At 41.4% G+C, this 24,752-nt stretch overlaps 1 protein-coding gene across 1 annotated transcript in view; it reads left to right on the top strand.

The window, feature by feature from the left end:
* The first annotated feature begins 6,107 nt into the window (after positions 1–6,107).
* Positions 6,108–24,752, top strand: part of esyt1a (extended synaptotagmin-like protein 1a) — a 141,889-nt gene continuing 123,244 nt past the window's right edge. Inside the window, exon 1 of the mRNA XM_059955862.1 lies at positions 6,108–7,355. Within this exon, the coding sequence (XP_059811845.1) occupies positions 7,029–7,355 (327 nt within the window). The 5' untranslated portion in view covers positions 6,108–7,028. The remainder of the gene's footprint in view (positions 7,356–24,752) is intronic.

The following is a 24,752-nucleotide window of genomic DNA, read 5'->3' as shown; positions in this document are numbered from 1 at the left end:
GAGAAAGAAGCCATTTATTTTTGTAAGGTAAACAGATGGGGTTGTTTTCTGTTGTGCCACTGGGGGTTCACTTGAAGCAAACCAGTGCTGATGATGGCAATTCTCCCAAAAGTACAGAGTACCCCTGCAGCAAATGTAGTAATAGGGCCAAGAAAGGCGAGGAAAGATTTTTTTAATCAACTAGAGGATGCCAGTTCAGTCTTCTGACATTCTGCTTTCTTGATAGGTTCTGTCACAATCATTAGAGAGATTAGGTCAATACACATAGTTGGCACGTTATAGATTAATAATCAAATATCTAAGTTTGATCAAATTTAATTTTCAATAATGTCAGCTTAATAGCCCACTTCAACAATTACTGTACAGAAATCCAAACAGAAATGTTTGGTTTATGGTGAACGTTGAACCACACAGTCAGAGCTTCCTGCCTGTGAAATATTTTAATATGGAATTTGATACACAACTGGGACTTGGGGGTGAAGTTGCAGCATTTGTTCACAACTATAGTCCAATTGAAAATGTGTGTCAATAAACTTAACCATGTAAATGAATTATTCAAGCAATTCCATTAACTTTTGCTGGGTTCTAAACAAGCAAAAATGTACTTATGGAAATATTTTCTTTTATGCAAATAGCTGTGATTTCAGTCAACATTGTAACACATGGTACTTAATTGTAGTATTTACTGAACAAACCAGTCAATGGTAGTTGTTCAGCCAGTCAGGCAGCATCTATAGAGGGAAAGGAAGGGGGAAGATGTCAAAATAAGAAGGTGGAGGAGGGGAAGGAGTACAAACTGGCAAGTGATATGTGAAACTAGATGAAGGAAGGAGGAGGTTCCCCATTCTGGTGGCCCTCTCGCCCCTTTTCTCCTCCTCTCCTGCCTTCACGACCAGCATGGATGTCAATATTTTAATCTCGCTTTAAAGCATTTTTCAAATGCTCCTTTAATCTCGTGATAATGAAAGTTTGTTTTCAGGTGATGTTATGTATGATGCACAGAGACTGCAATGCCTTAAATAGACATGGAAATCCCAGGTAAAAGTTTTGGTTCATGTAGAAGTTACTGGACATCAAGCAGAAAATACTCCAAGGTTCGAGTCTTAGATGAAGATGACTGTGATTGTCAAAAATCCATCATTGCAGGAATTCCTCAGGACAATGACCTGGGTCCAGCCATTTAAAGCTGCTTCATTAATGATCCTTCTTCTATCATTCAGGTAGAAACATGATGATTGTCCGATATTCAGTTGACTTCGCAACTTGTCAACAAATGAACCATCCAGGTAATTGGATGAGAATCAATAAGAGATGAAAAGCAGATCCGTTATTATAATAACACAAGAAACCAATGCTATTGTTGTTAATTCTACCAAAAGAAAGCTGACACTTGCCACTCATCATGGTCACAGAATAGGAAGAATTCTGTGCATGTATCGAAGGATACTTTAGAAGGGTATTTGCATTGAAATACAAACTTTTAAGAAATTAAATTAAAAAGTAAACAAGAAAAGGGATCAGAAAGCCACAGAAGTGAAATAAGTTTACAACATTACCAAATAAAAAACAATAAACCTGAGAATTTATTAAAGGATGTCTGGGTGTCGATAAGGAAAGGAAGAGTCTGTAAAACATAGAAGCAGGTTGTAAGAGCCTCATAGATACGTACTTCTGAACAGATACTTTCTATCTGTGTTCAGAAGTACAGAAAACTTCTCAGAAATAGTCGGTCTGTAATGGACAGGCCCAGAGAGGAGTTCAAAGCAATTAAAATATTTTTGGAGAAAATAATGGCTTAGGAAGGTAATAAATCCCCATGACATAATGACAGTTCACCAGGACTATTCTTGGGATGGCAGGTTTGTTGTAGAAGTTCATACTAAGGAGACTGGATCAATACTGTCTGGAGTTTAGATCAGTAAGAATTGATCTCATTCAAAGTATACAACATTATTTTGGGATTTAGCAGGGTGGATGTGAAGATTATGTTTTCCCTGGCTTATGCATCTGGAACCTCAGAGACAAGACATTTCGTCATTCAGGGGGTGACAGAACTTTGGAATTTCCTACCTAAGAGGGCTGTAAAAGCTCACACACTGACCATTTTCAAGACAGAGATCAATAAACTTTCAGACATTAAAGGAATTAATGGATATGGGTTTAATGCAGGAAAGTGGCACAGAGTTAAAAAATCAATCATGACCTTATTGAATAGGGGAGGGCACAAGTGGCCAAAAGACCTACTGATTCTGCTTCTTCTGTTAAATTATTGCAAATTACATTGTCAGTATCTGTAAAGTACTGTATGTCTAATGGTTGTGTCCAGAATAGAAGTCCAAAACTTTTTAAATCTATAAAAATATAGATGCTGGAAATCTGAAACAAAACCAGAAAATACTGGAGAACTCAGCAAGTCAGCCAGCCTGTGGACTGAGAAATAGTCAATGCTTTTGGTTTGTGATATTTAGATGTAACCCAATATGCCAGAAACATAAAAGACCATAAGATATAGAGACAGAATTAGGCCAAATGGATCATGGTTGATCCATTTCCCTCTCACCCCCATTCTCCTGCCTTCTCCCTGTAACCTTTCACACCCTGACTAATCAAGAACCTATCAACCTCCGCCTTAATTATACCCAATAACCTGACCTGACCACAGATTCATTGCCCTCTGGGGTACAGAATTTCCTCCTTTTCTCTGTTCTAGATGAATGTCCTTCAATTCTGAGGCTACGCCCTCTAGTTCTAGACTTCCATACTACAAGAAAAATCCTCTCCTCATTCCAATCAAGGCCTTTCAACATTGGATAGATTTCAATCAGAATCCCCCTTATTCTTGTGAGTTCCAGTGAGTACATGCTCAGAGCCATCAATCGCTCCTCACACATTAACCCTTTCATTCCCGAGATCATTCTTGTGAACCTCCTCTGAACCATCTCCAATGTTAGTACATCCTTTCTTGGATTATGGTTCCAAAACTGCTCTCAATACTCCAAGTGAAGCATCACCAGTGCCTTGTAAAGCCTCAGCATTACATCCTTACTTTTGTATTCTAGTCCTCTCAAAATGAATGTCAACATTGCATTTGTCTTCCTCATCACTGATTCAACCTGCAAATTAACCTTTAAGGAATCCTGCACAAGAACTCCCAAGTACCTTTGCACCTCAGAATTTTGAATTTTCTCCCCTTTTAGAAAACAGTATATGCTTTTATTCCTTCTACCAATTTGCATAATCAAACACTTCCCAACACTGTGTTCCATCTACCACACCTTCTCCCCTTCTCCTAATCTGTCCAAGTCCTTCTGCAGCCACAACACTCCCAGCCCCTCCACCTATCTTCATATCATCTGCAAACTTGGCCACAAAGCCATTAATTATGTCATCCAAGTCATTGACATTTAATGTAAGAAGAAGCAGTCCCAACACTGGCCCCTGCGGAACACCATTAGTCACTGGTAACCCATCAGAAAAGGCTCCCTTTATTCTCACTCTTTGCTTCCTGCCAATCAGCCAATGCTCTATCCGTGCTAGTATCTCTCCTGTAATACCATGGGCTCTTATCTTGTTAAGCAGCCTCATGTGTGACACCTTGTCAATAGTCTTTTGAAAATCCAAGTACACAACATCCGCCAATTCTCCTTTGTCTATCCTGCTTGCTATTTCCTCAAAGAATTCTAACAGATTTGTCAGGCAAGATATTCACTTAAAGAAACCAGGCTGACTTTGGTCTATTTTATCATGTGCCTCCAAGTACTCCAAAACCTAATCCTTAACAATCAACTCCACCATCTTCCCAACCACTGAGGTCAGGCTAACTGGTCTATACTTTCCTTTCTTTTGCCTTCCTCCCTTCTTAAAGAGTGAAGTGACATTTGCAATTTTGCATTCCTCCGGAACCATTCCAGAACCTGATTCTTTAAAGAATGCCCCCATAATCTCTTCTGCTACCTCTTTTAGAACCCCGAGTTGTGGTCTGTCTGGCCCATGTGACCTATTTATTTTCAGACCCTTCAGCTTCCCAAGCACATCTCCCTAGTGATGGCAACTTCACTTACTTCTGCTCCTTGACACTCTTGAACATCCAGCATACTGATACAAAATACTTATTCAGTTCATCTGCAATTTCCTTGTCCCCCATTACTACTTCTCCAGTGCCATTTTCCAGTGGTCTAATACAAATTATACACTGGCTGTGTGGTAAAAAAGCACAACTACATCTCTTCCACCTCAGGCAATTGAAGAAGCTTGGCATGAGCCCCCAAAGCTATATAGGACCCTGGTGAGACCCCACTTGGAGTACTGTGCTCAGTTCTGGTCATCTCACTACAGGAAGGATGTGGAAGCCATAGAAAGGGTACAGAGGAGATTTACAAGGATGTTGCCTGGATTGGGGAACATGCCTAATGAGAATAGGCTGAGTGAACTCGGCCTTTTCTCCTTGCAGCGACGGAGGATGAGAGGTGACCTGATAGAGGTGTACAAGATGATGAGAGGCATTGATCATGTGGATAGTCAGAGGCTTTTTCCCAGGGCTGAAATGGTTGCCACAAGAGGATACAGGTGTAAGGTGCTGGGGAGTAGGTACAGAGGAGATGTCAGGGGTAAGTTTTTTACTCAGAGTGGTGAGTGCGTGGAATGGGCTGCCACCAATGGTGGTGGAGGCGGATACAATAGGGTCTTTTAAGATGTTCCTGGATAGGTACATGGAGCTTAGGAAAATAGCGGGCTATGGGTAACCCTAGGGAGTTTTTAAGGGAAGGACATATTCGGCACAGCTTTGTGGGCTGAAGGGCCTGTATTGTGTTTTAGGCATTCAAACATAACACCGTCAATCCTGTATTCATAATCTTTTTTGATATTGTCCCCTTGTTACACTTCAACTTATCCCACTGACTGCAATTTTGCCCTATCATCTGCCTGTCCTTCCTCACAGTCTCACTACACACTGCCTCTGCTTGTATACCAACTGCCTCATCCTCAGTCCTATCACTCCAGGGCCCATCCCCCTGCCAAATTAATTTAAACCCTCCACAACAGTCCTTGCAAACATGCATGCAAGGATGTTGGTCCCCCTGGGGTTCAGGTGCAACCTACCCCTTTTGTACAAATCGTACCTCCCCCAGATGAGATCCCAATGATGCATAAATCTGAAACCCTGCCCCCTGCACCATTTCCTCAGCCACACATTCTTTACTCAAATTATCCTGTTCTTACCTTCACTGGCACGTGGCACAGGCAACGATCCAGAGATTACTACCCTGGAGGTCCTGCTTCTCAGCTTTCTACCTAACTCTCTAAAATCTCTCTTCAGGACCTCCTTGTCTTTCCAACCTATCTCATTGATGCCAATATGTACCAAGATTTCTGGCTGCTTGCTTTCTTCTTTTAGAATGCCGTAGACCAGATCTGAGATATCACTGATCCTGGCACCTGTGAGGCAACATACTTATGGAAACCCCTTTCACTACTGCACTCCTCTTTCCACAGATACTGTTTGACTTTTTTATTTTTGTAGCATTTTACATTTTCTATTTTTTTTAATATCCTGTTCATATAAGTCCCATCATTAAGCAATTTTGACTCATCCTAACAGAGACTCCCTTTGTTCTACACCTCCCTCCCCTACCTTCTCTCCTACTTGCAACTTTCTCTTTCCCAGTTCAGATGAAGGGTTGTAACCCTGAAACATTAACTGTTTTTCTTTTTCACAAACGTGCTTAAAAAACCCTGCATTTGCTGTTTTTGTTTTATTCTGCTTTTATAGCCTTCACTCCTGCTGTTTGAAATTCTTCAGATCTTTTTCAACTAGTAACGAAACTGCACTGAGCAGATGTTGAGAACCACTTGGATAACTGGGAAATGTTACAATACTGGGTGAATCAGGGAGTGGAACAGTTGAAGGTAATGTTACTTTTTACAAGAATGAAATTAAATAAGTCACAAAGCAATCCTGATTTTACCATGCAACCTGTTTTCAGGGATATTTATCCATTTCAGTGACTTTCTGTATTTGAAACAAACAGAGAGGCATTTTAAATATCTTATTTACCATTTTATTGCACAGAAACCCTAACCCCCACACGTGTAAATCAAACCATTATGTCTCGTTTGGTAGGTGTGTCACTCTATTTGTTATTGACGACTCTCTAAAACCTGAAATTCCTCGGTAATATTTCGCAATGAATCCATAATTAATGACTATCTTGCAACTGAACGTGGCAAAAAGGGGAGTTAGCTGAATCGGCCTTTCAGAATTTGCGACGTGCTCCTCGATGTCTTCGCTCTTCTGGCTGTGCCTGACAACCCGCAGGTCGGTTTTCACAGCAACACAAAGGCGTAGGTACAAGATGGCACGGACATTTATTTAAAAAAATCTGCGCCAACTACCGAACGGATATGACGGAAGCTTTTCAAAACGTCTGAATGTGGAGGCTGGAGGCTCCGGCTCCGCACTTCGGGACTAAACTTTGCGATAGATACAAAGAAAGCCCCGCATTAGAAAAGTCATCGTCCGCATTAAACTGACTCTTTTGCACGGCCACTTAAATATATTTTCCTCGATTTGCTTTCCGTTTGGGGCGCTGAAAGGGGGAAAACACGTCTGTTAATCGATCTGAGATGAGCCATCACGTCCGGATACACAACAAAAAACAGTGTAGAGAATCTGAGTAAATGATAATCATAAAGATGCGGATACCAGCAACGCCCTCCAGAAAAGGGGCAAGGACTATATAAGTGGGAGGGAAGAGCTCAGGATCATTTCTTGTCGCTGACAGGCGGAGGGTCAATATTGTGGACGGCTCCGCCCGCACAGCACGACACTGACATCTCGCTGAGAAGCGAAAGCTTCGTAAGTCCCCGGAGCTCGGCTCTTGTGCTGGCGGGAAGGGACGGCAGCTGCTCGCGCTGAGATGACTGCTCGTGCCCTTCACTGAATCCGTCCACTTACCTCCCCCACCTTTTGTAGAGTTTTAGAATTTTCTTTTATCTTTTTCGTTTTGATTTTTTTTAAAAATTACTTAATGGAGCCGAAGCCTAACATGCGCGAGGAGGGGGCGCCGGCCGCAGGTACCGGGACCCCTGAGGAAGCGGGGGCCCCGAGGCAGGCGGTCACCGACATGATGGCTCAGTTAATGAGGTTTGGTAAAACGCTCCTCTGGCTCATGCCGATTTATCTGACCGGCTACTTCGGGTTGAGCGTGAGCTTTCTAGTTTTCGGGCTGATACTGTGGATGGGCTGGAAAATGCGGAGGGAGAGCAAGTGGAACAGGCTGAAGGACGGCTTATACCTCTTGGAGAACGAAGAGACCGTCACTCGAAAAAGGACAAGCAAGAGCCTTCCAGCTTGGGTAAGACAAGGGCGGGGGTAACTTTGGCTGCGCAGAAAGTGCAGGCGCGTTTGGTTGCAAAGTTTCTCCATCTATGGGGAATCATTATCCGACTCAGAAACATTATTGAGGGAAGAGGGATGCGCGGTGTCCCATATCGGCGTGAGCGTACAATCAATACATCACTGCAGATGTGTGGGCAGCAGTGAAGATTCTTTTGATAGAAAACACACAACGTATATCTTACAGGAAGCAAACAAGAGAAACTCTGCAGATGCTGGAAATCCAGTCAGTACACAAAATGCTGGAGGAACTCAGCAGGTAGGACAGCATCTCTGGAAGAGTACAGTTAACGGAGAATCACGGCCCGACTGTACTTTTTTCTATAGATGCTGCCTGGCCTGCTGGGTACCCCCAGCATTTTGTGTGTGCTACAGGAAACATCTCTTTTAGTTGTTTTTATTTTAACTCAAAACCTTTACATGTGAAGGATGATTTATTATTCTATTTCTGCTGATTAGGCTTGGTTACTGGTAGGGTGGAAGTTCCAAAAAGGTGAAGTCACAAGTCTGCGTTCCGAAGCGCAGACTTCCATTGCATGTCTTCATTGAAGGAGTATTTTAACTGCAGCAGATGTTTTTTTTTGCACATTCTTCTAAATTAGATCTGATTTGAATTTTGTTATGGGAGATTTGGTGTGCTTCGAAAATGGTGGTTGTCTTCCATGTCTTGTCCCAAGTGGCTGTGAAGCAAAAAAAAATTTCAATCTCACAAGTTTTGATACAAGCTTGCCTTAATGCTGTTTTCACAAAAAAAGAGATGAGGTTTCTGGTTCCCAACTATTATCTTGCAGGGGAAGCTAGCCAATGGAAGCAAAGAATGAGAGAATATTTAGAGTTTAGTGATGGGGTGGGTGGAAACTGAAGGGCAAACACATCATCTTTTGGGTGCAAAACAGATTTCTGTGTTATGCCTTTTTCATAAGGCGTTTTCTCTCTGGATACTCCTGAAGCAACACACCATTTCTGCCTGAGAAAATTATCTAAGTTCTGGGGGCAGTCCATTCCTCGGGGTTTTTAATTGATAGGGTAACTTAAACAAAAGATATGAATCTGCGTTGCACTCCACTATGTTGAACAGAAAACGAAACACTGAAGGAACTTGGCAGTCACGAAGCACAATGCTGTGAAGTCAGTTTCTGTTTAAATGCTGGTGCCACGGAAGCTGTGCCGCAAAAATACATTTTTCATGTCACAAGTTTTGATACAAGCTTGCAGTTCAGCCTCAATCTCAGAGATACAGTAACCATTCCATTAAACTGCAGCTATCTACTTTGTCAACAGGGCAGACGCTGAAGTAATTTGTGAGGGAGGAGAGTGACCTCATGGGGGAAAAATGCACATTCCTTCTTCATTCTCGAAATCAAATGTACTGTTTAATTGAAAATGAAGAAATGCACAGTCCATATCTGGTGAAAGAATTTTTAAAAATTTAGTCACATTGTACAACATTGATGTGTTTTATTGTAAAGAGATGGGCTTTCCACACACAAGGTACCAAATGAAAGCAAAGAGCAAAGAGTAGGAATTTAGTAATTGGAGGGGAGGGGTGGAAGCACTGGAGCAAATGAGAGGACCCAACTCACCTCAAGGATATGTACTTAGCCCACTTCTCTACTCTCACTATACCCACAACTGTGTGGCTAGGCGCAGCTCAAATACTATTTATAAATTTGCCAATGACACATCTGTTTGCAGAATCTCAGTGACAAGAAGGTGTACAGGAGTGAGATAGATCAGCTGGGTGAATGGTGTTGCAACAACAACCTTGTACTCAATGTCAGCAACACTAAGGAATTGATTGTGGTTTTCAGGAAAGGGAAGTCAAGAGAACAGACACCAGTCTCCAATGCACAGGATCGTAAGAGACTACAGAGGGTTGTTTACTCAGCCTGCTCCTTCACAGGCACTAGCCTGCCTAGCATCAAGGATATCTTTAAGAGGTCTTAAGAAGGCAGCATCTATCATTAAGGACTGTCACCATACAGGATATGCCCTCTTCTCATTACTACCATCAGGGAGGAGGTACAGGAGCCTGAAGACACACACCCAAAGTTTTGGGAACAGCTTCTTCAGATTTCTGAATGGTCCATGAACAGTATCTCACTCTTTTGCACTATTTATTTATTTTTTATATTTCATATTGTAACTTAAAGTGATTCTTTTTAATGTATTGTTGCCACAAGACAACAAATTTCGTGACACATGTCAGTGATGATAAACGCAAACACGGGGAAATCTGCAGATGCTGAATCTGATTCTGATTCTTACTTGAGTGTGGTCAACAGCATTAGCATCAAGTGCTGCTAGTTAATAACTGCATGTGCTTCAGTTCTCAACCCAGAACAGCCCCACTTAATGCATCAGTGAGATATTTCCACTTATTTGCCATTATATAGGATACCTGAGTGGGATGCCATTTTCAAAGAATGATGCTCTATGACATTTGTACTCTTCATTTATACCAAGATTATAAAAGTCTGAGTAAATTTGTTGTACCCTATATTAGTTTGGGGGTAAAATTTCTCATTAAAATAGGAAATGCCTGAATTTTATTTTAGTGACTCATAAACAAATATGCAAGAGTACGGTAGTGCTAGAAAGTTTGTGAACCCTGTAGAATTTTCTCTATTTCTGCATAACTGTGACCTACAATGTGATCAGATATTCACACAAGTCCTAAAACAAGATAGAGAGCCTAATTAAATAAATAACATAAAAACATTATACGTGTTCATTTATTTATTGAGAAAAATGATCCAATATTACATGTATTTGTTGGAAAAAGTTTGTGAACCTTTGCTTTCAGTAACTGGTGTGACCCACGCCCCCCCTCCCCCGTACAGCAATAACTTCAACCGAACATTTCCGGTAACTGTTGATCAGTCCTGCACATCGGCTTGGAGGGACTTTAGACCATTCCTCCTTACAAAACTGTTTCAACTCTGGGATGTTGGTGGGCTTCCTTGCATGAACTGTTTGCTTCAGGTCCTTCCACAACATTTCTAAAGGATTAAGATCAGGACTTTAACTCAGCCATTCCAAAACATGAATTTTCTTCTTTTTAAGCCATTCTGTTGTTGATTTACTCTTGTCTTTCAGGTCATTGTCTTGTTGCATCATTCAACTTCTATTAAGCTTCAGGTGATGGGCTGCTACCCTAACATTCTCTTGTAAAATGTCTTGATACAATTTTGAATACATTGTTCCCTCAACAATTGCAAGCTGTCCAGGCCCTGAGGCAGCAAAGCAGCCCCAAACCATGATGCTCCTTCCACCATGCTCTTCACATTTGGGATGAGGTGTTGGTGTTGGTGTTTTCCTCCAAAAATAGCAATGTGCATTTCTGCCAAAAAGTTCAACTTTTTGTCTCATCTGTCCACAGAACATTGTCCCAGAAGCATTGTGGAAACATCCAAGTGTTTTTTTGCAAATTTGAGGCGTGAAGCAATGTTTATTTTTTGGAGAGCAGTGGTTTCCTCCATGGTGTCCTTCCATGAACACCATTCTTGTTCAGTGCTTTTCTTATAGTGGATACACGAGCAGTGACTTTCGGAAGTTCTAGAGTTTACTGTAGGTCTTTTGCTGTTACCCTTGGGTTCCTTTTCACTTCACAATTGCACATTGTGCTCTTGGTGTGATTTCTGCAGGAAGAGTAGCAATAGTACTGAGTTTCCTCCATTTGCAGACAATTTCTCTTACTGTGGACTGATGAACACTCAGGTCTTTAGAAATGCTTTTGTAGCTTTTTCCAGCTTCATGCATCTCTACAATTCTTCTTCTAAGTTCCTCTGAAAGTTGTTTTGATTGAGGCATGGTGCACGTAAATAGATCTTTATTGAGAAGAGCAGGTTCTGTCAGTAACCTGACTTTGTGTGCCTTTTTTAAAAATAGGGCAGGGCACCTCTACAACCCACACCTCCAATCTCATCTCATTGATTGGAACACCCGACTCCAAATAGCTTTTGTAGAAGGCATTACCCCAGAGGGTCACATACTTTTTCCAACAAATACATGTCATACTGGATCATTTTTCTCAATAAGTAAATGAACAAGTGTAATATTTTTTGTGTTATTTATTTAATTGGGTTCACTTTATCTAGTTTTAGGACTTGCGTGAAGATCTGATTACAATTTAGGTCATCTAGCACAACTACACGGTCTGAGAATGCATTTCGGTTCCTTAAAAAGGACACCCTTACCCATATTTTCCTCATCAATTTTATCTATTTTGCATAGCAATACTCCACACTGTAGCATGCCCCTATATTCCATCCTTTCTGATATTGATAAGTAATAATGGCCTTATTCAGTCATGGATTTTCATGTTTTTTTCCCCAAACTGCAATTTGCTGTGGTGAGCAGGATACTAGAAGGTGCTTTTGGAATAGCTTAAGAATTCTCAAGAAAACTGGGGTAGGTAGCTTAGTGCTTATGTTACTGGTTTAGTACAAACATAAATTACACTAAGGTAGATCATGAATTTGGCTCAGAAAGAAATCTGCCACCTTACTTGTTCTGGCCTGCAACATTTATCTTTGAAATTTTACTTTGAACAATTCGCTGAAATGACATAAGCCTCTCAGTTCAAGGGAGAGTTAGGGATAGACAGTAAATACTGGTCCTTTCAGTGATGGCTGCTTCCTATGAATTAATTCTAAAGAAAATCAGAGTAGCCTTCCTGACACAAGTGTTCGGTTATGGGCCAAATGTGGGATGGCACTGAAGTGCTAACTTTTAATAAGAACTGTGCAGAACAAAAAAAAAAGAACAAAAAACAGTAAATGCTAGGCCAACAGGGCAATTAACTAAAACTCTCAAACAGTAAGCTAATGCTGACACTGTGGTTCGGATGCACTAACTTAATACTAAATAAGTACCACTCTTTTACAATGTCAATGTAGTCTTCCTTCCCAGAATAAGATGAAGGTAAGCAGGGAGAGTAGATGTTGCAAACAGGAGGAAATCTGCAGATGCTGGAACACAGCAGGCCAGGCAGCATCTATAAGGAGAAGCACTGTCGACGTTTCAGGCCGAGACCCTTTGTCAGAACAGAGTAGATGTTGCTGTGCTTTTGGTCAAGATTCACCAAAGACTGGAATGAGAGGGAGGGAGTTGAATATCACCACAATGAAACATTAATTGGCTGGAATGTGCATACTCATGAGCTTGATTTCTGAATCTGTTCTGCTGCAAGGGCAGAGTCCATGGTGTGACACTTCTAGTCAATGGGGTGAGGGTCAGAATGTCAAAGAAATGTTGTTCACAAGGCAATCATGGCAAAACTTATGTCTGTAATGACCATATCAGTTCATCCTTTTACATACGTACCATCATGTGGTTGCATGGTAGGGTGCTGTGAGAAGGGATTGGGTGTCAATGTAGCTGGGTGAAGCAGTCATTTGGAATACTGAAATAGAAAATTAGGACAAGGTGTATCTGGTGTGGCATCCTATTGAAGGTAGCATCCATTGTTAAGGACCCTCACCATCCAGAACATGCACCCTTCACATTACTATCATCAGGGAGGAGGTTCAGGAGCCTAACACTTTATAGGAATAGCTTCTTACCCCTGACATGGGATTTCTGAACTGTCTATGAACCCATGAACTCTAGCTGTCTATCTATTGTAATTTATAGTCATTTTCATCTCTTGCACTGCTGCTGCAAAACAACAAATTTCATAAAATATGTCAGTAATGACAAATCTGATTCTGTATTGCTCAATGTGAGAATGAGTTCAACAGGTTGAGCAAAGTGGTAGAGGTCATGGGTTGGGCTTTTGTTCAAAGAAAAAGAAAAGGGCTTTTGAGCCATCCTGGTGTTAAATGAAGGTGTAGAGGAATTAGATGTATATGGTGAAAATAAGCCAGTTGGAATCAATGCACTGTCAGCATTGGTCACCAGAGGTGTCATAGAGGTAGGTGGCAAGTCACTGGGGAAGTGAAGAAAGAAAAGGGGAAGAAACTAGTTATGTGCAGCAATAGGCCAAAACGGTCATTTTACTGGGGTAGTTTTGTTCTCAATTATCTCCTATTTACACCTCCTACAGGGCTGCAGTTAACTCTCAGCCTGTACCACAAATTTTTGCATCACTCGGTTATGCTTGGTCTCAACTCTACCCAAGGCACTTCTTTTGCTCTCTTCAACCCCTTAAACATGCTTGATTTCTAACTTTTCCTATTTTTGGTGAAACATTAACTCTGTTTTTCTCTCTGCAGAAGCTGCCTGAACTGCAGAATACGCTCAATATTTCATGTTCTTCAGGTTTCCAGAATCTGACATCTTTTGTTTTAAGCTAATGTGTTGGAATGTTTTTATTTTAAATGATAATTTTGTGATGTCAGATTGTTACTTGCCCTTTTTTGTTTATATCTTGTAGCTTTTCCTTTTTAAGTTCCTTTAATATCCTGGTTCAAATTCATCCAGGTTCAGACATGATTTTTTAAAATATATATCATAGCACACCCATATTAGTAAAATCTTAGAGCTGTATTTTGTGATCTTTCCCCTTGGATACAGTGCCTAAATTGGAACAAGACAAGTTTCGCAACCTCTTCTGATAGCATATATAGATCTCCCCCTCTTGTATATTTTGATCTCCATTCAAAGAGGATCCCTTTACTTCCAAAAGGGTTGATGTGCTCTTTCACCTACATTTTCAAGCCTGTTATGCTTAGTTTAAGTAATCTGACACCTACTTTGTTTATGGTGTGTTGAGCCATTATAATTTCCTCACATATATTAATTAGAGTTGCCATTAGTGGTTAAGAATCAGCTAGAGAGTCTGCAGGAGTCCTGCAGAATACTGCAGGAGCACAACTATTGTTGTAGGACTGTGGTAGATCATAGAAATAAGGAGGGATAGAGTGTGAAGATGGTGAGAATTTGAAAGCTGAGGCGTTGCTCAACTAGTAACTTGTGTACAGGTCCTGCCCAGCTTATGAACATCTGACTTCTGGGACAGCTTATACATGCAAACAAGCATTGGGGGAGCTGGTAGAATGGATTTGCCAGCTGCTGTAGGCAAGATCTGTCATGTGGAACTTGGTTTACAGCCGTGTTTCCGATTTGTGAACTGTTTGAGTTACAAACAGTTCATAGGGATGGAGCCCTGCCATAACCTGCAGAGGACTTGCAGACAAAAGCACAGGGGTATGGGTGAATAATACTTTGCGGTTTGGGAAACTGCTTGGAGTATTTTAGTTGGATTAAAGTTTATGGAACATTGGAGTCCTGCTGAGAATGCAGTGGAATTGTCAAGTTTGGTGTGATAAAGCAGAAATGAGGTTTCCTCAAACAAATCTGCATTTGAATCATATTGCTGAGATGGAAAAAGGAATCCTTAGAGTTGACTGAATCTCATCATGGGGTCAGATATGATACTAAACTTGCAAAGGTATATTTGGTTCAATTTTGGACAGTTGCCAGGGAGTTATAGCAACATAGAAAACCTACAGCACAATACAGGCCCTTCGGCCCACAAAGTTGTGCTGAACATGTCCCTACCTTAGAAATTACTAGGCTTACCTATAGCCCTCTATTTTTCTAAGCTCCATGGACCTATCTAAAAGCCTCTTAAAAGACCCTATCATATCCGCCTCCACCACCATTGCCGGCAGCCCATTCCACGCACTCACCACTCTCTGAGTAAAAAAACTTACCCCTGACATCTCCTCTGTACCTACTCCCCAGCACCTTAAACCTGTGTCCTCTTGTGGCAACCATTTCAACCCTGGGAAAAAGCCTCTGACTATCCACACGATCAATGCCTGCCATCATCTTCTACACCTCTATTAGGTCACCTCTCATCCTCCTTCACTCCAAGGAGAAAAGGCCGAGTTCACTCAACCTATTCTCATAAGGCATGGTCCCCATTCCCGGCAACATCCTTGTATATCTCTTCTGCATCCTTTCTATGGCTTCCATATCCTTCCTGTAGTGAGGCGACCAGAACTGAGCACAGTACTCCAAGTGGGGTCTGACCAGGGTCTTATTTAGCTGCAACATTCTCTCTTGGCTCTTAAATCCCACGATTGATGAAGGCCATATGCCTTCTTAACCACAGAGTCAACCTGTGCAGCTGCTTTGAGCGTCCTATGGATTCGGACCCCAAGATCCCTCTGATCCTCCACACTGCCAAGAGTCTTACTATTAATACCATATTCTGCCATCATATTTGACCTACCAAAATGAACCATTTCACACTTATCTAGGTTGAACTCCATCTGCCACTTCTCAGCCCAGTTTTGCATCCTATCAATGTCCCACTGTAACCTCTGACAGCCCTCCACACTATCCACAACACCCCCAACCTTTGTGTCATCAGCAAGTTTACTAACCCATCCCTCCACTTCCTCATCCAGGTCATTTATAAACATCAGGAAGAGTAAGGGTCCCAAAACAGATCCCTGAGTCACCCCACTGGTGATTGACTTCCATGCAGGATATGACCTGTCCGCAACCACTCTTTGCCTTCTGTGGGCAAGTCAGTTCTGAATCCACAAAGCAATGACCCCTTGGATCCCATGTCTCCTTACTTTCTCAATAAGCCTTGTATGGGGTACCTTATCAAATGCCTTGCTGAAATCCATATACACTACATCTACTGCTCTTCCTTCATCAATGTGTTTAGTCACATCCTCAAAAAATTCAATCTGGCTCGTAAGGCATGACCTGCCCTTTACAAAGCCATGCTGACTACTCCTAATCATATTATACCTTTCCAAATGTTCATAAATCCTGCCTTTCAGGATCTTCTCCATCAGCTTACCAACCACTGAGGTAAGACTCACTGGTCTATAGTTTCCTGGGTCTCCACTCCCTTTCTGGAATAAAGGAACAACATCCGCAACCCTCTACTCCTCCAGAACCTTTCCTGTCTCCATTGATGATGTAAAGATCATCGCCAGAGGCTCAGCAATCTCCTCCCTCGCTTCTCACAGTAGCCTGGGATGCATCTCATCCCGTCCTGGTGACTTACCCAACTTGATGCTTTCCAAAAGCTCCACCACATCCTCTTCCTTAATATCTACAAGCTCAAGCTTTTCAGTCCACTGCAAGTCATCCCTACAATCGCCAAGATCCTTTTCTGTAGTGAATACTGAAGCAAAGTATTCTTTAAATACCTCTGCTATCTCCTCTGGTTCCATACACACTTTTCCACTGTCACACTTGATAGGTCCTATTCTCTCAGGTCTTATCCTCTAGCTTTTCACATACTTGTAGAATGCCTTGGGGTTTTCCTTAATCCTGTCCACCAATTCCTTCTCATGGCCCAGTCTGACTCTCCTAATTTCATTCTTAAGCTCCTTCCTGCTAGCCTTATAATCTTCTAGATCTCTATTAATACCTAGCTTTTTGAACCTTTTGTGAGCTTTTCTTTTCTTCTTGACTAGATTTATTACAGCCTTTGTACACCATGGTTCCTGTACCCTACCATAATGTCCCTGTCTCATTGGAACGTACCTACTGAGAACCCCAAGCAAATATCCCCTGAACATTGCCACATTTCTTCTGTACTTTTCCCTGAGAACATTTGTTTCCAATTTATGTTTCCAAGTTCCTGCCTGATAGCCTCATATTTCCCCTTACTCCAATTAAACGTTTTCCTCACTTGTCTGTTCCTATCCCTCTCCAATGCTATGGTAAAGGAGATAGAATTGTGATCACTATCTCCAAAGTGCTCTCCCAAAGAGAGACCTGGCACCTGACCAGGTTCATTTCCCAATACCAGATCAAGTACAGCCTCTCCTCTTGTAGGCTTATCTACATACTGTGTCAGAAAACCTTCCTGAACACACCTAACAAACTCTACCCCATCTAAATCCATGATCTAGGGAGATAGATGCCAATTGATATTTGGGAAATTAAAATCTCCCATCACAACAACCCTGTTATTATTACACCTTTGCAGAATCTGTCTCCCTATCTGCTCCTCGATGTCCCTGTTACTGTTGGATGGTCGATAAAAAACACCCAGTAGAGTTATTGACGCCTTCCTATTCCTAACTTCCACCCACAGAGACTCCGTAGACAATCCCTCCATGTCTTCCTCCTTTTCTGCAGCCGTGACACTATCCCTGATCAACAGTGCCACACCCCATCTCTGTGGCCTCCCTCCCTGTCCTTTCTGAAACAGCTAAAGCCTGGCACTTGAAGTAACCATCCCTGCCTCTGCACCATCTAAGTCTCTGTAATGGCCACAATATCATAGCTCCAAGTGCTGATCCACGCTCTAAGCTCATCCGCTTTGTTCATAATACTCCTCGCATTAAAATAGACACATCTCAAACTGGTCTGATCACGTCCCTTCTCTATCACCTGCCTATCCTCCCTCACGCACTGTCTCCAAGTTTTCTCTATTTGTGAGCCAACCTCCTCTTCCCCAGTCTCTTAGTTCGGTTCCCACTCCGCAGCAGTTCTAGTTTAAACTCTTCCCAATAGCCTTAGCAAACCTCCCCGCCAGGATATTGGTCCCCCTGAGATTCAAGTGCAACCCATTCTTTTTGTACAGGTCACACCTTCCCCAGAAGAAGTCCCAATGATCCAGAAGTCTGAATCCCTGCTCCCTGCTCCAATCCCTCAGCCACGCATTTATCCTCCACCTCATTCTATTCCTATACTCATTGTCACGTGGCACAGGCAGTAATCCTGAGATTACTACCTTTGAGGTCTTGTTTCTCAACTTCCTTCCTAACTCCCTGTAGTCTGTTTTCAAGACCTCCTCCCTTTTCGTACCTATTTTCATTGGTACCAATATGTATCATGGCCTCTGGCTGTTCACCTTCCCACTTCAAGATATCGTGGATGCGATCAGAAACATCCCGGACCCTGGCACCTGGGAGGCAAACTACCATCCGAGTTTCTTTCCTGCATCCACAGAATCGCCTGTCTGACCCCCTAGTTCGAGTCCCCTGTCATTACTGCCTTCCTCTTCCCTTCCCTACCCTTCTGAGCCACAGGGCCAGACTCTGTGCTGGAGGTGCGGCTGCTGTTGCTTCCCCCAGGTAGGCCATCCCCCCCAACAGTACTCAAACTGGAGTACTTATTGTTGAGGGAGACAGCCACAGGGGTACTCTCTAGCATCTGCCTCATGCCCTTCCCTCTCCTGACTGTTACCCACTATCTGTCTCCCTAGGCCCCGGATTGACTAACTGCCTATAGCTCCTCTCTGTTACCTCCTCACTCTCCCTGACCCGATGAAGGTCATGAGCTGCATCTCCAGTTCCCTAACATGGTCCCTAAGGAGCTGTAGCTCGACACACCTGGCGCAGATGTAGCCATCCGGGAGGCTGGGAGTCTCCCGGACCTCCCACATCTGGCACTGAGCAGAAAACACCGGCCTCACACACATACCTTCTGACTGTATACTACACAGATAACCTACCTGGCCTCGACCCATTATCGCCGAAGCCCTGTTGAGCCAAAGCCTACCTACTGTGTCTCCCTCTACTCCGACGCCTGCTGTATAAGTCTGTCTTCTTTTTAAACTCTTCTCGCTGTTCTCACTTGTTGACGTCCATGCACTTGTGCAGTCGTGCTCCATTCAAACTGCTGAAGAAATAACCGTTATTCATAACACTTCATTATTAGCTGCCTGCATTTTCTAATCATATAATTTATGTCCCTGCCTCTCTTCCACGCTACACCATCATCAGTATATGACAATTTGGAAATATCTGAGCCAACATTTAAGAAAATATCATTAATCATAACATTAAAAAAGAGGGAGTTACACAAACTCCCCTGTGGAGTCCCATTCTTCATCTCGTACTAAGAATGTTGTTCCCACCCTAATTTGTATCTTCCTATCATATTAAATATCTTGAGTCCGTTTGAACATTCTACCACCTATTCCCATCTTTTCCAGTTTAAGCAACAATCCTTCTGTCCATAACATACAGTAAGTTTTCTTGACATAAAGAAAACTGTTACCACTGATTCTTTATTAACTTGGGCCTTATGAATATCAGATTTCAGACTTAACTCCAAGTCCATGGTCATTCTCCCTTTACAAAATCCAGATTGGTGTAGCAAATTTTCCACTATCCACAAAATATTTCTTAACTATTGGTTCCATTATCTTACATATATGTGAAGTTAGGTCTATAACTGGAAGGATCTGATTGATTCTTACCAGGTTTCAACATATGGATAACAATCACTAATTTCCAGGAAGCAGGAAGTCGCCTTTCAACCCATATTGTATTAAAAAATTTCAAAACCAACATAAGTTTTGAATCTGATAGCTATGTAAATATATTATCTTTCTCATCTGATGTCTGACCAGGACTATTAAAAGCCCTTTTAAGTTCAGACAATGTAAATTCAACATTTGAGCAGGAACTGGAACATTCTTTTTTCTCAGCAATCTCAGGATTGCTTGCCAAAAATGTTTCTCTGTAAGACCTCTTCTTTACTTAAATTGGCTAAATTAGTACACTGATATATGTTTTTGCTAATAGTTCTGCTTTTTCAGAGTCAGTAACTGCAACCTTCTCCACACCATACAAAACCAGTAATGTATCAAGTTTTCTAACTCCCCTTATTTTCTGTATCATATCCCAAACTTCCCCTACCTGGATCTCTTTCCCAATGCAATCACAGTACATTCTCCAATACATTTTCTTTGCCCTTCTCATACTGTTCTAACTATAGCCTTAACTCTTCTATATTGTATGAAAGATGAATAGGACTAACACTGCCTAACTTGCCTAAGCTTTATTCTGCTCCTTCACAGCTCTTTTACACTCATCCATCCATCAGGGAACAGCTCTTCTTTGATTATCTCCTAATGATCTGGGAATTGATTCCTTAGCTATTGAGTAGAGTACAGAGAACAAGGTATTACTCAATTCAATATCCTCCAAAACAAATGGTCGGGAAATCTACCTTCACATAAATCATCAAATACATCCCAACTTGCTTTTTTAAAATTGCATCTGGGGATATGAGAAACTTTCCTCTGATACATATCTATTCCCATTGTACAGATAATGGAAAAATGATCGCTCCCCAATGTTGTATCATTGTACACTTCCCATTTACACCCCTTGCTATATCCTCAAATACCAGCATATGCTCTGTAGCAGAAACGCTGTTAAATGGTTATCCTTCCTCCCACAGCTTTTAGCCCCAAACCTTTCTCACATTGCTTACTATCTTAAAAGATAGTAAGAGTGCCCCATCTCTAAAAGGTTTTGCACCCACAATATCTCATGTTTTTTTCAAATCCTTAGTTAATTGAATTAGTCAGAAACAGGTCCACATTCAAAACTCAGCAATACCTTAAACTCTTCCTGATGTTGTGAGTCTAGCATCACTTTATGGACATACAATCTATCTATGTATATAAGCGAACTTATGTATTTATGTTTATTGTGTAACTTTATTGCGGTGTTCTGTATTTTATTGTGATTTTTTTAGGTGCATTGGATGCAGAGTAACAGTTATTTCATTCACCTTTTACACTTATGTCCCTGGAAATGATATTATACAATCTTGAATCTTGTAATGCTCCTAAGGGAGTTTCTACTTTCACTTATTGTCCTTCATCTTGATGCCAAGATTCCATGTTGATCACCAGATAAAACAACAACTCCTCCCTCCATTTTGTCAAGGCTGAAGATGAATCCCATGCCACTGATAGAAAGTAGTCGACATGGAATGACTAAACCATCAAATCCATGGACAATCTCTTTGCCAAGACTTTTCTTGTCTTAAGATTTAATTTGAACAAATTGCTACTTTTCTGATACGGATGCCAGGATTCTCATTAAGAAATTGTCATGTCCCACAATTTGGCCAGAAAAACACAAAGCTTCCTTTTGTTTTAATACATTTAGAAAACTTTCTAAAATAGTCTTCTAAATCATGGTGTCATTTGGCAACAGTAACAAACTTGGCAGACCATATGGATTTTGCTGCACTATCACATAGTCCTTGCTTATTCAGATTTAGATAATGCAGAGCAAAGAGTCATGCAGTCAACAGAGCCTGTGCCAACCATCCAGCTTCCATTTCCACTAATCCTATTTTATTCTCTTCAAATTCCACCACTGAATTTATTAGATCCACAAGCACTTGAACTTCTATTGTATTTCTCCCATTGATCAGTTCTATGATGATTACATCAATTTCAGGTGATCTGCCATTCTACTTCATGTCCATCCATGGATACAATTCAATGCTTAAGTTGGCATCAACCAATCCCAAGCGGTGTATGAGCCATCCTTGGGTAGCAGACAGACCAGAAAGGTTGTATGCTGTGCCTCTCGCCACAATCACAATTCTCAGCTATTATGGAGTAGCCTATTTCACTATCTCTTGCCACTCTATACAACTTGCACTCAATGGCCACTTTGTTAGGTATCTCCTGTACCTAATAAAGTGGTCACAGAGTGTATGTTTGTGGTACTCTACTAGCCTATCAAGCCTATAAGGCTTGACTTGTGTGTTTAGAGATGCACTGCTGCATACCATTGTAGTAGCACGTGCTTATTTGAGGTACAGTCAGCCCTCCTTATCCGCGGGGGATTGGTTTTGATACCCCCCCACGGATACTAAAAATTGCGGATGCTCAACTTGCTTATTTAACCTGAATCAGTGCGGCGGTCTTTAGGACCCAGCGGAACCCCGGACTTTATTTAACATGTTCACCACGGTGGACATTAGGACCCAGCATAGCTTAATCCGTGGTGTTTCTGTTCACGAAATTAATCACGATCACAATTGAAAATAAGGTGGAAGTAATAAAGCGATCAGAGAGAGGTGAAATGCCGTTGGTCATTGGAAAAGCGTTAGGCTACAGTCGGTCAACGATCGGAACAATTTTAATGGAGCATTTGAAAGGCCCTGCCCCAATGAACGCTACAATTATTATTAAGCAACGCAGTGGTTTAATTATTGAAATACGTATGTTTCTTAAGTGTTTTATATGCATAGAAAGGTAAAATATGTACTATATACTAAGAAAAACATTTGACTAACTGACGCTAAATAATACCAGATGTACCTGTCCCGACCTCAAATCCGACTTAAAGACGGACTCAGGAATGGAACTCATTCATAACCCGGGGACTCCCTGTACTTTTAAGTCATTTCTAGTTTACTTATAATAACCTAATACTTATAATAACCTAGTTGTTATACTGTATTGTTTAGGGAATAATGACAAGAAAAAATAGTCTGTACATGCTCAAACAATGAGTGCTGGAGAGAGAACTTCCGGGTTTTCCCGATCTGTGGTTGGTTGAATCCGCAGATAAGGAGGGCTGACTGTACTGTCACTTTTCTGTCAGCATGATCAAGTCTAGCCATTATAATCTGCCCACAGACCTGCTGCTCACTGGATGCTTTTCCTTTCGCACCATTCACTATAAACTCAGGAAGGTTTCTTGACACAGTGTGTAGATAAGCCTACAAGAGGAGAGGCTGTACTTGATCTGGTATTGGGAAATGAACCTGGTCAGGTGCCAGGTCTCTCTTTGGGAGAGCACTTTGGAGATAGTGATCACAATTCTATCTCCTTTACCATAGCATTGGAGGGGGATAGGAACAGACAAGTGAGGAAAATGTTTAATTGGAGTAAGGGGAAATATGAGGCTATCAGGCAGGAACTTGGAAGCATAAAGTGGGAACAGATGTTTTCAGGGAAAAGTACGGAAGAAATGTGGCAAATATTTAGGGGATATTTGTGTGGAGTTCTGCATAGGTACGTTCCAATGAGACAGGGAAGTTATGGTAGGGTACAGGAACCAGGGTGTACAGAGGCTGTTGATAATGATAGAGATCTCGGTAATGATAATGATAGAGGGCTGCCGGCAATGGTGGTGGAAGCAGATACGATAGGATATTTCAAGAGACTTTTGGATGGGTATATGGAGCTTAGAAAAATAGAGGGCTATGGGTAAGTCCAGTAATTTCTAAGGTGGGGACATGTTCGGCACAACTTTGTGGGCTAAAGGGCCTGTATTGTGCTGTAGGTTTTCTATGCTACATTACATTTTAGAAAATTATCACTCTAATGAATTATAGACATCCTCTTCCCACATTCTGTGCCAACAGTTAGATGAGATAAAATTGTACACCTTCAGTCTGTATATTGTGCATATGGTACATAAAGGCCCTTTGTAAAAAGATCAATGCTCATTTACGTTCTGAACTTTAGATGCCGGAAGTGAAAAATAGTTACCAAGTAGTTAATAAAGGAGTCAGAATTTCTGCAGTCTTCCTCAGCAGCAGAACAGTACGGTTCAAAAGGAACTGATTAATCCATGACTTGTAATGACTCATAAAAGCAAAAAATAGTTAATCCCATTTCACCTCTTTCCCCATATCTCCATAATTTTGTCTCCATTGTGGTAATTGCCCACTTCCCCTTTGGAGACCCCTACTAAATTAGGATCCAACCTAATGATCACTTTTTGATCACTTTTTTAATATATGTGTTCTTTAAAATTCAAGTATTTATTGACAACACTGCATCAACCAACGGGTTGGAGGAGGGGTGGAATGTGACTCATCACAAATGTATTTTATACAATGGGCAGAGGCAGTTTACTCAGAAAACATTTTACATTGAACAGAGGAATCAAATACAGCAACTCCTTTAAACTTCTCCAGAAAAAGATAGTTCCATGTTAATTACGTGCATTAAGTTGATCCTAGTCATTTATAGCAGCATGAACACCCAGCTTGATTGATGGGAATTAGCTAATCACCTCCACTGTGGCACTGACACTACATGCAATAGTGTCATGAAGTCAAAAGCATAGCAAATTGTCTTCAACGTCAAGGGTATTCGGGGCCATTTTGCAAATCCAGCATGTAGAATTTCTGTACTATTAAGAAACAAATATATAGTAAAGTCCAGAAAATATTTACAATGGTAAAGCTATATAGATACTACTGTATTAAGATGCTTCCTTTGCTTGGGCCTAAACATTCACATCTCCCTGCAAGGTATTTCAATGTATCAGAACATTACTTATTGTGTGACTTGGGAATTATTTTTCACTGATATAAAAAGTAACCACAGTTGCTGAAGTCAGGTAAAGTCTGCTACTGCCATGTAAGTAGTGAAACACTTCTAGCAATCAAGTGAAAAATCAATTGGAAAAAGTGTTGGCATGGCTGGTTTTCAAATTACATATGTTGCTCATGAATAGAGTAAAACAAGTGCATTACTTCCTACAACAACGCACACAAAGTGCTGGTAGAACACAGCAGGCTAGGCAGCATCTATAGGGAGAAGCACTGTCGACGTTTCAGGCCGAGACCCTTTGTCAGGACAGACAGGCATTACTTCCTGGCAAGTTACCCCACTTTGTGCCTCTCAGGCTAGCTGAATATTTTC

The sequence above is a fragment of the Hypanus sabinus genome, chromosome X1 (assembly GCF_030144855.1).
Source record: "Hypanus sabinus isolate sHypSab1 chromosome X1, sHypSab1.hap1, whole genome shotgun sequence".
Lineage (NCBI taxonomy): Eukaryota > Metazoa > Chordata > Chondrichthyes > Myliobatiformes > Dasyatidae > Hypanus > Hypanus sabinus.
This window is presented reverse-complemented; position numbering and strand designations above follow the sequence as displayed.